We start from the raw sequence: 14,998 nt of genomic DNA on the forward strand, positions 1-14,998 counted from the left end.
ACTCCCATTCAGTTATATAGAGTAGTTTTGATTGAAGAAATGATTTCCAGGTTTGGTTGGACCCAACTTGGGGTTCAAGGACTTCAGGAAGATGGGGAAACAGGTGGGAAGTAAAAATAGGGCTTCTTGCACCCCACCACTCAACATGGCTGGCTCGACACCCAAAACTGTCTCACAGAATTAGCTGAACGGGTTGAGTGACTTGCATTGCCAACCAGGACTTATTCTGGGCACTCCTTCCTGGAAGTCTCATTAATTCTTGGGGCTCAGTGAGCATTTCCAAGCAGACTGCTGCTTCTTGTCTTCCATCTAGGGTCACACCCAGGGGCAGCAAAGCACGCTGGGAAGTCCCAGAAAAGGAGACAGCCTGTCTGGGTGCTGCTGCCTTCCGTTACATGACCCCAGAGGATTCTCCTTTCCCTCCTGAGCCTTTGTTTGCTCACCTGGCAAGTGGGGGGAATATTCCACTTTGCTGGGTTCTTGGGAGGATTTCCACAGAATCTAACTACCTTTACGTTTCTGAACTCACCTCCAGGCGCTTTCCTCTCTGCTCATCCCACTCCAGCCAGATGTGTGATCCTGTCCTGCAGTTCCCTTCATCTCTGTTTTTTGGGGGCTTGCTTGCTTCTTCTTACCACTCAGGCTCGGTTCAAATGTAACCCATGTAACTCCTCAGGTTACATGGGTTCCAGCATCACTTTTATCACACACAGTCTAATGTTGCTCTCACAGCTTTTCATTTTTTCTTAAGAGTCTCTGTTGCTGTTTTTTAAAGTATAGTTGATTGACAATGTTGTATTAGTTTCAGGTGTACAACAGAGTGATTCAGATATATCTATATATATTTTAGATCTCTCTCTCTATATATATAATTTATGTGTGTGTATGCACGCCCAGTTGCTCAGTCATGTGTGACTCTTTGCGACCCCATGGACTGTAGCCTGCCAGGCTTCTCTGTCCGTGGGATTTTTCCAGGCAAGAATATCAGAGTGGGTTGCCAGTTCCTCGTTCAGTAGATTTTCCTGACCGAGGGATTGAACTTGTGTCTCCTGCATTAGCAGGCAGATTCACTACTACTCAGCCACCTACATATTCTTTCTCAGATTATTTCCCCTTATAGGTTACTACAAAATGTTGAATATAGTTCCTGTGTTAGATAATCAGTCCTTGCTGATTATCTATTTTATGGTTAGTAGCACCTCACAGCTCTTATGAACCTTTTTTTAAGATTTTTTTTAATGCGGACCATTTTTAAAGTCTTTATTGAATTGGTTACAATATCGTTTCTATCTTGTGTTTTGGGTTTTTTGCCAGAGGCATGTGGGATCTTGACCAGGGATGGAGTCTGCACCCCCTGCATTGGAAGGCAAAGACCTATCCATTGGAACACCAGGGAAGTCCCATCCTAGACTCTTAAGTGTTAATGTCACTGCTTACTGTGTCATTTAGTAGGGAAGGGGGACTGCACTCCACACCCTGCAGGAAGTTATTTTAGTGCCCTTTGCAGAGATAGGCCCCAGGCAGTGGGAGTTCAGAGTCCTAACCACTGGACCACCAGCTAATTCTCTTATTAAGTCCCTTATTTGTGGTAGACCACAGACTCTAGGGATTTGTCTTCTTTTTTCACTTTTACTACCAGGGCCTTGCAGAACAAAGTGTAATGTTGGCAGAACTAGGAAACAGCAGCTCAGAGAGGTGAAGCCACTTTCTCAGTGTCACACAGCAGAATCTGAATTAGAACGTCAAGTTCTGAGTCTCTGCTTTCTTTTTCCTTTCTCCTTGGTCTCTGGTGGGAGTTGGAGCACAAAATTTAAAGTGTTAAAAAACTGTCATCAGGATATTTTTGAAGGTCAAAACTCACGCCAGAAAAAAAAGAGTAAAAGGTAAGATTCTACCCTATACTTGCATGATTTCACTTCTCCCTAATCCCAGTCCTGACGGATTCTGTGTTTAAAATTTTGCTATTTTGTTCACTATGGATTTATTCCCCCCCCATTAAATTTGATATCTTAAACATACTGCAATATTGCATTAGAATAGTATCCATCTTGATGGTCGAATTTTTGTACCAAAGACGCTCAGTCTAATACAGATCCCGCTTCTGTCTCTTCTCCTCCCCTAGAAAAACTGAGGCACGTAGGAGGGCGGGAGTGGGGCAGGAACGGGGGAGGGATGGGAGAGCCGTGTGGAGCCTGGTTGAGCAATCCGAGCTGCCCCGGGAAGGGCTGGACGCTGACCTTTGCTTATCGCTCACGGTGGAAGCAGCTAATTAAGTCCCCCGCCTGTGGGAGACCTTTCGCAGGGCGGCCCGCACCTCCTGCGGGGCCGAGATAGCCGCGGTCGCCCCGGCAGCCGTGACCTTTCCCGGCCCGAGGCGGCGGGGAGGCGGGAGAGAGCCGGACGAGCCTAAGCGGAAGTGGTGGCGGGTGTCGCTGTGGGGCTGGGCCCCGGGATCGAACCCTGGTCTCGCATCCCCACCTGCATCCCACCGCCGTAGGGCAACCGCGTGGGGGGAGGAAAACAGCGCCTGGTGACGTCATCGAACCCGGAGCCCGGCCTCCGCCACCAACGTCACAGACAAACAGCGCTGCGTCACCGTATTCCTTCCCTGACGTCAGCGCGCGAGACCAAGAACTGGCCCACAGGGAAAGGGAGAAGTCTGAAGGAAGAGATCTTTCCTTTCTCGCTCTTTGCATTTGGTAAGGCGTTTAAAGTACGCAGGAACGGACTACCACTCCCAGGGGGGCTTTGCGTGGCGCGCATGCGTATAGGCGCCAGCTAGAGAGCGCGGCAAACCTTTGGGTTAGATTGACATCCCTTTAGTCTAACCAGAAGACAGGCTTTAAGGCAGCAAACCAATCCCGACCTCACAGACCCCACCCCTTTATTCTTAGCCCGACGCTTCCTTGGGGGAGTGACGGGCTCCACTGCCTTTGAGGGCTCAGTTTCCTTTGATGGACATTAACACCGGTGAATCAGAGCGCCGGGAAGTCGAGAGGGTGTTGAAAAGCGTGCCTTGGGGCCAATAGGTTAGCGGCAGGGCCTGGCGCCGTCCAATCACTTTTCCCGGTGTCGCCAATCACCCTGGACCCCGCCCCCCGAGCGTGACGTAAGTAGGGTGGGTAGCAACAGTTGCCCCGGTGAGGGAAACGGAGGCGCCATAGCCACGGTAGTCGTGGCGACCAAGCAACCCGGCAACGCGAGTCAACAACAACAACCGCCCGGCCGACCCCCACCCCCACCCCCCCGGCCCGGCCCGGGGACCCCGGCACGTTCTGTCCCCCTCCCAACATCGCCTCCGAGACCTCTGGAAAGCCCTTCCGCAGAAAGAAGTGGGAAGAAGCCGAGGTAACCCGGGCGGCCCCAGGGTGGCAGGCCGGGCCGGGGAGGGCGGCGGGGCCCGGGCGGCGGGTGTCTCTGTGGTCGGAGTCTTGGGGGAAGGGGCGGGCGGTCAAAATGGCGGCGGCGACCGTCGGGGCCGTGGGGGAGGGGGCTGGGTCCCGGCTGGGGCGACACCACCCGCCCCCGGGCCCAGCGGCCCGGCCCCCGCGAGGGGCGGGAGTTCGCAAGCCGGCGGCGAGTGGAGGTCGGCCGGCCCGGGCGGGGGGCTTTTATATGTCGGGAGGTACAAGGGGGCGGGACTTGGAGGGTTGGGCCAATGGGAGTGAGGGAGGGGCGAGGCGGGATCTAGGTGGGTGGGCGGGGCCAGGCCGTAAGGTGTGGTTGGGGGCCGGCCGGTGCCCCAGGAACCGGGTGGGGCAGCTGCCGCCTAGGCCTTCCTGCTCCCTGAAGCATTGGAGGCCACCTGTGCCTCGTCATTTTAGAACCTGCCAGTACTCAGTGCCTGCCACATCTAGGCCTCAGTTTTCCATCCTGTAAAGTGGGTTCAGTCATTGCCATCTCTCCTCATTTTTTGCATTTCAGGCCTCCTAATTCCTTTCAGACATTTCTCTAGGGCTCATCCTTGAATTTTTTACTCCTATCTACTGTTTCTGAAAGTGTTTTATAGATTAACTGTTGGTCTTAACTGTTGGTCTTGATGTCAACGTTGCTGTTCCCTCCTAAATCTACCTTCTCTTTGAGAGGAGGTGAGGGTGGAGAGTTTTTTGAAGCTGCAGGCTATGGGTAATGACTTTAGTCTGGATGATTTGGTTTGCAGAGAGCGAAGGCCTTGGCTGAGAGACATGATCTTGGGTGGCTGAGTTAGAGGAACCGAAACTTGATTGCTTCTCTGTGGGCAGCTCTAAGATCTCCTTCCTGTTGTCCCTGGGCAGGAGGCTTATTCCTGGAGATGGGGCCGTTCCTAGCTTTTCAGCCTATCCTGGGTTTCCTCTCTGGGCATGGGGAGTAAATGGCTCCTGAGGAAGTTTCTGAAGCGGCTTCTCTTGGTCAGACACATGTTTTTGTGTCAATCAAGTTGGTGTCAGCTGGATCACATGTCACTGAAGAGGTACCAGCCTCCGGAGCCACGTGGGGAGGGAGCGGGGACACTGAGGTCAGAGACAAGGGGAAGTGCTCTACTTTGTTAGAGGAGAATCTGAGTGACTGCTTTGCTGGGCAACAAGATCTGCCAGCTTGGGGAAGATTTTTTTAAATAGCCAGCCAAGCCAAGTCCACTGTGCTTATTCTCCGTTTTGCTTTGGAGCTTGGCATCGGCAGGGCTGAGGGCAGACTGCAGCCGTTTTCTTTTAAAATCAATCAATAAACTTCAAGGAGAACAAATGTTCCAGGTTCTCCTAAAGCTTTCCCCCAGAAGTTTGAGATAAGGCTGGGAGAAGGGATGTCACTTCTCCAGGGACTTTTCCCAGGTCAGGGGTGGTAGAACCTCTTGAAATTTAAGAAAAGGAGAGATCTAATTTTTCAGTAAAAATCTAGAAATAACCAGGTTGTCAGATCATCAGCACCTGTTAGGCGAATTCTGATGCAGAAAGCAGTGTTACTGATGATCTAGTCTCATTGACTGCTTCTTCCACTCTCTGTGACCCCCCTTCCCCACCCCACCCCCCATATCTTAGGCGTTTGAAAGGCCCAAGCCCAGAGCAGTTATTAGACTCCAGAAGGGAATACTGGCTTTGGTTGCTTGCCTTTGAAACAATCAACTGCTCTCTAGCTGTGTGGTCCTGGGCAAGTAAGTTAACTTCTCTGGGCCTTAGTTTCCTCTCATCTAAACTAGGGGCAGTGATCATCGGTCACGATTTTAATCTCATGTTAGGGTACTGTGGATCCCATAAAAGAATACATGTTGAGCATCAGATACATAGTAACTGCTCAGACTATGTTGACTGCTACTGTTATTATGACGATTATCACTTCCTGCTCAGCCCTTGGAATTATACCACTCACATTTATTTTTATCATCTCAAATCGGGTGACAGCCTAGTGGGTTTAAAGCTTGACTCACTTGCTGGTCCGTGTGGGCCGATGACAGGGATCCTGGGAAGCCGGGTCCTAGGACTCCAGTTTTTAGTGGGAAGGTGTCACTCTCCTAAGGCCCTTCTCCAGCCTTAGGAGAGGACCCAGAGAGAAAGTTTGTCCCTGGGCCCAGACTCAGACGCAGCCTTCTGGGAAGCAGCTGGATAAGCTGGGGCACTGGGTGTCATGGGAAAAGTGGGGATCTGAGAAAGGTGTCCCTGGGGCTAAGCGGCTCACCCTCCCCTCCTGCCACACGCTCCAGCATCTTGGGGCTGAAAACAAGGGTTGGGCTAGACAGGACTCTTCCCCACTCCTCCACCTGCCAGGGATACCACCTCCAGAGAGCAACTGCTTGGTGCACAGTCTTCCTGGCCTAAGGCGTCTGTTCTGGATTTGGAGGCATCACCTGCCCCTGTAGCACAGCTGCAGGAGGCAGTAACTTTTCTGCAAGCCTCTCTCACCAGTTGGTAGATTTCAACCGTCTTTGACATTCACTAGCAGTGTGTTGTTCCCAGCATTGTGGACACTTATTTGGCAGTGAAAGTGGAGCGGAGTCCCAGCTGTGTGCTTGAAAGTGTTCTCGTAGCTGGGAATAGAGTGATGGGTGCCCTTACCTTGTGGAGGGAAGAAGAAAATAACCAAACAGGATACAGGGCCAGGGGAAAAAATGAAACAGGAGTATGTGCTCCAGAGGGCTTGTAAAGGGGGAGCTTGAGACCTGACAAGGTGACCTATGAGCTGAGATGTGAGTGATAAGGAGCCAACAGGCGGAGGTGAGGAGAGCATGCCAGTAGATGGAAGAGCTGGGGCAAAAGTCCTGAGGCAGGGGGAGGCCTGGAGCATTTGGGAAGGAGAGAGATTGTGGCTAGAACATTCAGAGTGAGAAAGGGGCCTGGAAGGGGCCAGATCCCATGAGGCCCTGTAGGTCATGGGAGGGGCTCTGGTTTTTATTTATTCTCTGTTATGGAAAACATTGGAACCTTTTCAACAGAGGAGCGACACAATAGGGTTTGCGTTTCAAAGACTCTTATAAAGGCAAGAGTGAAGCCAGGAGCCAGTGATGAGTGGGTCCAGGCAAGAGATGACGGTAACCATCAATACTAGCATGGTATTGGTAAAGATGGAGGGAAAGCCCAGCCTTAGGATCTGTTCTGGAGGAATTATTCAGTCAGTTCAGTTCAGTTCAGTCGCTCAGTCGTGTCCAACACTTTGTGACCCCATGAATTGCAGCACTCCAGGCCTCCCTGTCCATCACCAACTCCCGGAGTTCACTCAGACTCACGTCCTTCGAGTCCGTGATGCCATCCAGCCATGTCATCCTCTGTCATCCCCTTCTCCTCCTGCCCCCAATCCCTCCCAGCATCAGAGTCTTTTCCAATGAGTCAACTCTTCGCATGAGGTGGCCAAAGTATTGGAGTTTCAGCTTCAACATCAGTCCTTCCACTGAACACCCAGGAGTGATCTCCTTTAGGATGGACTGGTTGGATCTCCTTGCAGTCCAAGGGACTCTCAAGAGTCTTCTCCAACACCACAGTTCAAAAGCATCAATTCTTCGGCACTCAGCTTTCTTCACAGTCCAACTCTCACATCCATACATGACCACTGGGAAAACCATAGCCTTGACTAAACGGACCTTTGTTGGCAAAGTAATGTCTCTGCTTTTCAATATGCTATCTAGGTTGGTCATAACTTTTCTTCCAAGGAGTAATCGTCTTTTAATTTCATGGCTGCAATCACCATCTGCAGTGATTTCGGAGCCCCCCAAAATTGATAAGTCTTAAAAACTAACTGGTGGGACTTTGGTGGTCAAGTGGCCAAGACTCTGTGCTCCCAATGCAGGGGGCCCAGATTTGATCCCTGGTCAGGGAACTAGGTCCCACATGCTGCCAATCCTGTGTGCTGCAACTAAGACCCGCACAGCCAAATAAATAAATGAATGTCTGGTGGTTAGGACTCTGTGCTTTCACTGCTGGGGCCCAGGTTCAACACCTGGCTGGGGAACTAAGATCCTGCAAGCCATGTGGTGTGGCAAACAAACAAATAAAAACACCCCCCCACACCAAAAAAAAAAAACAACCCAAACTGGATATAGAGGATGAGGGAAACTCACACTGTTATATTTAATTTCCCCATTCCCCCAAAAGTTCGTTTTTGAAGCCAGTCTACAGGTGAGTAAAGTGAGGTTTTCTTTTCATTTCCTTGGGAGGGCCTTGTCCCAGATGTAAACCATTACAGCTAAACCTTCACCTGTTTTTTACGGTCTGTGATCTGAGAATGTTTTTACATTTTTAAGGACATTTTGTGACATGAATAATATATTGTGATATGTGAAAATTATGTAAAATTCAAATCTCAGTGTCTAGAAATAAACTTTTATTGGCACACAGCCACGCAACTGCTTGTTTACATATTGTCACGGCTGTTTTCACAGTCCAGTGGCAGAGCTGAGTCACTGGAATAGACTTGTCTGTCCTTGGAGTCAAAAATCTTGACTTCTGGCTGGCCCTTCACAGAAATATGCCAGCCCCGTCCTAAAGAATGGATTCAAACATTCTCCAAAAAACAGGTGTTGGCTTTGAAGATAGGTGCAGCCACTGGTGCATTTTTTGGCAGTTTCATTGCTAAGGAACAGATTTGCTGAGTCATGCTCAAATAGATGGAGAACACACCTCATCCTGTATAGATATTTGTGACTTATTCCTCTCCAGGGAACACCCTACTGAACTCTGCTCAACCTAGCCTTCCACAATTGGAAAAAATAAAAAGGGAGGTTCCCCGGTGAAATAATTATGGGAAATTTGGCATTCTGTATCGTTCTTCCTGGAGACTAACAATGACAATGCTGAGAAGGTCTCCAGTAGAGAAGCTGGCTTAGCTGTTTTACCCATCTCCCCTTCCCCATTTTGAGCTCAGTTGTGTCCATGCCACCTCCCCCTGTCCTCGAGTGGAGACAAGGAGGCCTACAGGGTTTGCACCTTGAAGGGGAGAAAGCACCGGCAAGTGGGGAGGTTTTAAAGCCCTTTTATGGTGGGAGGGGCCACAAGGGGCCACCTTCCTAAGGCTGGGAAAGTCCAGGCCAGGGCTTCTCAGTGCCCTGTACAACCTGCCCCAGAATTATCCTGGCGACTAGCTCAAACGGCAGACTCCAGGGTCATCCCAGACTCTGTCAGTGGGCCTAGGAGTCTGCATTTAACTGACTCCCCAGGTGAGGCTGATGAACACCAGAGTCAGAATCTCTGCTTGGTGCCTGTTTCTAAGAGCTTGAGGATTGCGTCTCTCTCCTTTCCCCTCCAACCCCATGGATGCTTGTTGAGTGAATAATGATAATAGCAACTTCTACTTCTCAGTGCTTATTTGGTGCTCTGCTGATCACATTGGATCTTTGCAACAGCCCTATGAATCAGGTGTTATCATCCCCACACGAAAGATGGGGAAACTGAGGCCCAGAGGACAATCAGTTACATGTTTTAAGAGACATGAATTAAGAGACAGGCCAGGGTTCAAGTGGAAGTGAGTCTGATACTGGTAGACAGGCGCTGATCAGCAGCAGTGACTTGAGCATCCGATCTGGACCAGGGTTTGAACCCAGTACTGCGAGGAGGTCTGAGGAGGTGGGCCCCTCTAATACTGGCAGGAAAGAGTTTGGGGAGGGCAGGGGCTGGTGGGAGATGTTTTCCCTGTGTGCTTGGCAGGCAGTAGCCTCTCCCTCTCCAGGTGAGCAAGTTCTCCCTGCTACCTGAGTCCCTGGCAGGCCACCTTTCCATCCTGCACAGTGGGCAAGCCCAGAACCACTCCCTCAGACCTGGACCAGGGCCCTTGTCACTGTCCCTCTCTCTGTAATGACCAGGCTTGGCAGGGAGGGTGGCCTCAGGGCTCTGCCAGCTCTGTTCACACCAGCCATCGGAGCCTGGCATACCCAAGCCTACCAAGCCCACCCGAGTGCAGACAGCAGCCCTTGTTTCCTTTGTACTTAGCAGCCCAAAGCAGGGAGGCAGGGCCTGGAGGCTTGTAGTCTTGCCTAGAGCCTTGTTCAAGGGCCCCGGGCAATGAGGGGAACCAGAGCCATTTCTTAAGTGCTCAGGCTGCACCAGGAGCTTGGCCAAACACTGCCCACACCATCAGACGGAGCTCTGCAGCAGCCTTGCACCGTAGGTCTGCTACCCTCCCATTGCACAGATGGGGCAGTTGAGGCCCAGGGAGTGGACACCCTCCTCGCAAGTCACACAGCGGGGAGGTAGTCAATTTCAAGTCGTGCACAGGCCCATCCAGGGTTTGTGACTCACCTGCCTTGCCCCCTGCTGACCTGGATTCGTCTTGGGTTTGGCATCCAAGAGCAGAGTCCAGATCCCCAGAGAGCGAGATACAGGGAGGTGCGAAGAACACAGGCACCACGGTGCTGGCTGGCCTGCTGTCTCCCTTGGGCTGCTCTGGTGGGCTCCCCGCCCCTGAGTTCTGCTGCTCCAACCAGGCCTTGGGTAGGTGGCATTACCTCTGTGGGTGGGCCTTAGGTGTCTCCATCTGAAAAACAGGAAAGATGCCATCTACCGACTATGAGCCCTGGGCCTGGCTCCCTGAGTAGGGCTGTGGGCTAACAGCACATATCTGGGGGTCAGAGAGACCTGGCTTCAAATCCTTTTTCTTGCTGGTTGCCGCCGCAGGCCTGTGTGCAGGTCACTCCTGAGCCTTGTTTTGTTCATGTGTGAAATGGGCACAGTGGCTCCTCCCTTGCCAGCCTGCTGTGAGGAGGTAATCACAGTGATTACCTGGGGTTTCTGATCACCAAGTAGCAGTTATTTTTCTCTTTCCCTTGAAGATCTTTTTTAGTCCCCCTGCAGCTGGCTGGCCATGGCACACAGGTGCTCGAGGATTATTGCAGAAGAGCCTCTGGTTCAGCCCTGCAGTGTCACGCTGCTGAAGGCCACAGGTCACCGCGACCCCGCAGGCAAAGCTCTAACACTGAGATACGTCTAGGGCCATCAGGGACCACGTAACTGTGAGGGGTGGAGCTTCTCTTAACCACTCCTGCATTTGTTCCACTGTCCCTAGAAGCTCCTTAGTGAAGGAGTCAGGAAACCGGTGGCCCACTCCCTGCTGAGGCGGGGCTCAGCGAGGGGCAGGGCTTATACTGACGATTTGCCTCACTCACAGTACTTGCCTCACACCGAGCGCCTGAGAGAGGCACCACAGACAGTTAGCAGCCAGAAAAGCTGCCTCTGCATGGTCAGGTGGGCCCCATTCTGAAGTCAGCAGGGCCTACCAGGCCTGCTCTGTGGCCAGGGCCTGCTCCCAGCCCAGTCGCCCCAGGCCCTAGAAGGCCACTGTTCAGGGAGGAGCTCACATCTGGCGTCGCCACCTACAAATGCTCTCATTTCTATGGCCGCAAGCAGCTCAGGGGGCTTTTTGGACTCAAAACACCTTCCCCGTGTCTGGCATTCCGCACCCCCCCCCACCACCCCCGCCTCAGGGAATGACACTCAGCCAAGAATCCAAGCCCAGATGGCAGGCAAGGAGGGGACTGGAAGAGGCTGGCTGGGGGACAGCTTTCCCCATGACCTTCCTTCCCAGCAGTTAGCCCAGTAGTCCAGTGCTCAGAGTGCCCAGGGTTCAGACTCAGTCCCACCTCTTCCCTGCTGTGTGACCTGGGGCAAGCTCCTTAACCTCTCTGAGTCTCAAGCATGGATGCAATTGTTGCAGAGTTTTAAATAAAGTAATGTAGAGACTCGGAGAAGGCAATGGCACCCCACTCCAGTACTCTTGCCTGGAAAATCCCATGGACGGAGGAGCCTGGTAGGCTGCAGTCCATGGGGTCGCTAGGAGTCGGACACGACTGAGCAACTTCACTTTCACTTTTCACTTTCATGCATTGGAGAAGAAAATGGCAACCCACTCCAGTGTTCTTGCCTGGAGAATCCCAGGGACGGAGGAGCCTGGTGGACTGCCGTCTATGGGGTCGCACAGAGTCAAACATGACTGAAGCGACTTAGCAGCAGCAGCAGCAGAGACTAGATTCTGTGTGCTTCCACTGCCTGGAGTAGGGGTTTGATCCCTGGCCGGGGAACTAAGATCTCACATGTCATCCAGCATGGCCAAAAAATTAAAAAATTAAAGTTAATTGTAAAGAAAGTACGCAGGACAGTGCCTGCAGGCACTCTCAGGAGAACTGTATAATTTGTTTCTGGGCAAAAGTCGGAGGTCTCCCAGCCCAGGGGTCCCCCAGGCGCTGGAGCCTGCGAAGGAAGACGGCAGGAATCCTGGGTCAGGGTGAGTGGAAGAGGTGCAGACCAGCCCTGGTCCATCCTCAGTTGCTGTGCAGCAGCGGGTTGGTTAGATCTTGCCACCAGCCTCGGAATGTAATTAAGTTGCTGATGAACCCAAACGTGTCTCTGGGGAGCCAGGAGCTGTCCCTGGTTTCCTCTGCCTGTAGATTAATTCTTGTTTTTCCTTCTTTTTCTCCTTCCTCTTCTCTCTCCCCCCTCCCTCCTTCTTCCCAAGCAAGCAAAAAAAAAAAAAAAAGCCTTATTTATTATCATTTTCCCCACTGTTGGCATGGCAACACAGGCGTACGTTACTGAGTTACAGGCGGCCCCGCAACCATCCCAGCCACCACAGGCTCCGCCGCAAGCCCAGCCGCCACCGCCGCCCTCTGCGGCACCCCAGCCCCCCCAGCCCCCCGCCACCGCCGCCACCCCCCAGCCCCAGTATGTCACCGAGCTGCAGAATCCGCAGCCCCAGGCACAGCCACCGGGCAGCCAGAAGCCGTATGTGACAGAGCTCCCGGCTGCCCCCACGCCCTCGCAGCCGGCCGGCGCACCCACCCCGTCCCCGGCGTCCCAGCAGTACATCGTGGTCACCGTCTCCGGTAAGTGGACGCGTGCTCGGAGCCAGGGCACCCTGTGAACAACTCCAGCAAGAGTTTGGGGGAGCCTAGCCTTATGGATGTGGGGGCATCCCAGAGCCCTCCCGTCATCACTTATTGTGCCTATCACCCGGAGGGCAGCTTTTTAACTGTCTCAGGTCCACAGGTGGGATTTGCGGTACATCTCTGGGGAAGGCTTCCCTGGTGGCTTAAGACAGTAAACGATCTACCTGCAGTGTGGGAGACCTGGGTTTGATCCCTGGGTCGGAAGACCTGGAGGAGGGCATGGCCACCCACTCCAGTCCTCTTGCCATGAGAATCCCAGGGACGGGGGAGCCTGGCGGGCTACAGTCCATGGGGTCGCAAAAGAGTCGGACACGACTAAGCGACTAACACTTTGACTTTTTTCACTTTCTGGGGAAGAAGTAGTCAGACCAAGCAGGGAGGACTCTGTGCCCCCCAGAATCCTCCCCGCCAGGGCAGCTCTTTGAGCTGGTTCTGTCTCTGTCCTCAAGTAAGATGTCACTCAATGAAAGGCTTGGGCAGTAGAGTTAATTTGCAAACGCCTGCCAGAACTGGAGGGGAAGCATTCGGCCATCATCCATAAAGGGACTGTAACAACTTCAAGTGACTTCCCTGGTGGTCCAGTGGTTAAGAATCCACCTTCCAATGCAGGGAACCCAGGTTCGAGCCCTGGTTGGGGAACTGAGATCCCACAGGTGGCAGGGCAGCTAAGCCTGAGCGCTCTGGAGCCTGCCCAGCTGGTACAACCAAGACCCAACCCAGTCAAAATTTTTAAAAACAAAAAGTAACAGTTTTGAGCTCAGGGGCTGCCTGTGAGGTGCTCCCAGCTGCAGTTCAGGGAGGTCCACTGGGAGGTCTGGAGGGGTTGCTCCCCCTCCCTTCTGTTTCATTTTTGACAAGACTTGGGCCAAGCAGGGCTCTTGGTTGGATGAGTTCGTGAGTGTGTGATGTGGCCAGGGGATCCTGTTTGTCACTGCAGCCGCCCCCCTGAGGCTGTGGAGCAAATGACCAGGAGGCTTGGGCCGTGGCACCCATGGTTCCTGCCTCAGAGCATCTTCCCTATGCCCGCTTCCTCTAGAATGGGGACGGGCTGAGCAGAGGGAAGTGGAAGCAGAGAGTCAGGATAGGTGGTCATTCCCCGGAGGGAGATGGTGGAGCTCAGATGAACTTCCCTGGCGGTCCAGTGGTTAGGACTCTGCGCTTCTACTACAGGGAACATAGCTTCCATCCTTAGCTGAGGAACTAAGATCCTAACATCCCACACGCTGCATGGTGCGGCCAAAAAAAAACAGGTGGCGCTCAGGACAGGACTGGGCATCTTTAATGGTTTCTGGTGTTCCCTGTGTAGAGGGGAGGCTGGCCCCAGTCTTTCCGCAATGGAAAAGGAAGTGGTGGGGATCCTAAGGGCATCTTGGGAGGCTGTGGAAAGTGCAGGTCAATTAACTTGACCCTAGGACAATGAAGAGTCAAAACTGGTGGCAACTGACACGGCCCCGTGGGACCACAAAGGAAGCAGTTGGGCCCCGGTAGTGTCAAGGAGGCTCCCGCAGTGTCAGGGTCGCCAGGGAGGGCAGGGGCACGCAGGGGCTCGGGACAATGACTCTTTGCGACACAGACTGGTGTGGAGGAGGGTCTCAGCTGGCATGGGAGAGTCAGCTGAGTACAGAGCGAGGCCAGGCGCAGGATGTGGCCGGGGTCACCAGGCCACATCTCCAGGGCGTTCTTAGCCCAGTATCCTCACCAGCATCCTCCCTGCTCTCTGAAAAACCCAGGCCCCCGGCTGCCCCCTCACCTCCAGCACCTCCCTCTCATTCTGTGTCCTTAACCCCGCACCCTGCTCCTGACCTCACTGTGGACAAGGCATTGTCATGTGACAAGAAGGGCCCCATCTCCCACCCACCCAGCCTCCCAGCACCCAGGGTCCATCTGCACCCACCAGCTCTGCTTTCCTGTTGCTGGAAGGGTGAAGTGGCCCCATGGCAGTTCCAGGCTGCCCCCTCCAGGACTTCTGCCGTCCCAGCCTCATTACTTAGTCCCTCTCTGGTAGATCTTTTCTACCTGCTTGTAAAAATACAGCAGCTCCCATTTTAACCAGGGCCCCCAGGCCCTGCACCCGCTACCGCAGTCGTCCCGTTTTCTTCCCTTAGTTGTTATTTAGTTACTAATTCATGTCTGATTCTTTACGGCCCCATGGACTGTAGCCCACCAGGCTCCTCTGTCCATGGCATTCTCCAGGGAAGAAAACGGAAATGGGTTGCCATTTCCTTTTCCAAGGGATCTTCCCAACCCAGGGATGGAACTCATGTCTTCTGCATCTCCTGCATTGGCAGGCGGATTCTTTACCACTGAGCCACCTGGGAAGCCCTCCCTTTAAGTCAGAATTCCTCAAAGGATTCATCCTCCCTTCCTTAGTCTCTGCCCCTTCACTCAGAGCTCTGTCTCCTCAATCCCAGAGTCCCAGGCAGGATCACCCATGGCCCCCATCTTGTCAACCCACTGGTCACCCTCTATTCTCCTCTCCCCTGGCCTCTGGGCAGCACATGACAGTTTCTCCCCTCCCCCCATCCCCCCAGAGATGCCCTCCCGCTCTGGTCTCTGCCCACCTCCCTGCCTCCCCATCTCGGTTCCCCCTTGCTCCTTCCTCCTCATGTCCCTTACCTTGTGCACCATGACCTCATCAGCTGAGGCCTCCTCTCTGCTCCAGGG

General features: G+C 53.2%; 1 protein-coding gene across 6 annotated transcripts in view; it reads left to right on the top strand.

The window, feature by feature from the left end:
• Nucleotides 1-2,251: 2,251 nt before the first annotated feature.
• RFX1 (regulatory factor X1) overlaps nucleotides 2,252-14,998 on the top strand; it is a 35,426-nt gene continuing 22,679 nt past the window's right edge. Inside the window, exons 1-2 of one of the 6 annotated variants that reach the window (XM_070792687.1) lie at nucleotides 3,111-3,348; nucleotides 11,905-12,271. In XM_070792687.1, the coding sequence (XP_070648788.1) occupies nucleotides 11,959-12,271 (313 nt within the window). In that variant the 5' untranslated portion in view covers nucleotides 3,111-3,348; nucleotides 11,905-11,958. Of the gene's footprint in view, nucleotides 2,700-3,110; nucleotides 3,349-11,904; nucleotides 12,272-14,998 lie in introns of those variants that run through there. The other 5 variants (XM_070792681.1, XM_070792680.1, XM_070792686.1 and 2 more) reach the window with 5 other exon arrangements.

Source organism: Bos indicus, chromosome 7, assembly GCF_029378745.1.
Source record: "Bos indicus isolate NIAB-ARS_2022 breed Sahiwal x Tharparkar chromosome 7, NIAB-ARS_B.indTharparkar_mat_pri_1.0, whole genome shotgun sequence".
In the NCBI taxonomy this organism is placed as follows: domain Eukaryota; kingdom Metazoa; phylum Chordata; class Mammalia; order Artiodactyla; family Bovidae; genus Bos; species Bos indicus.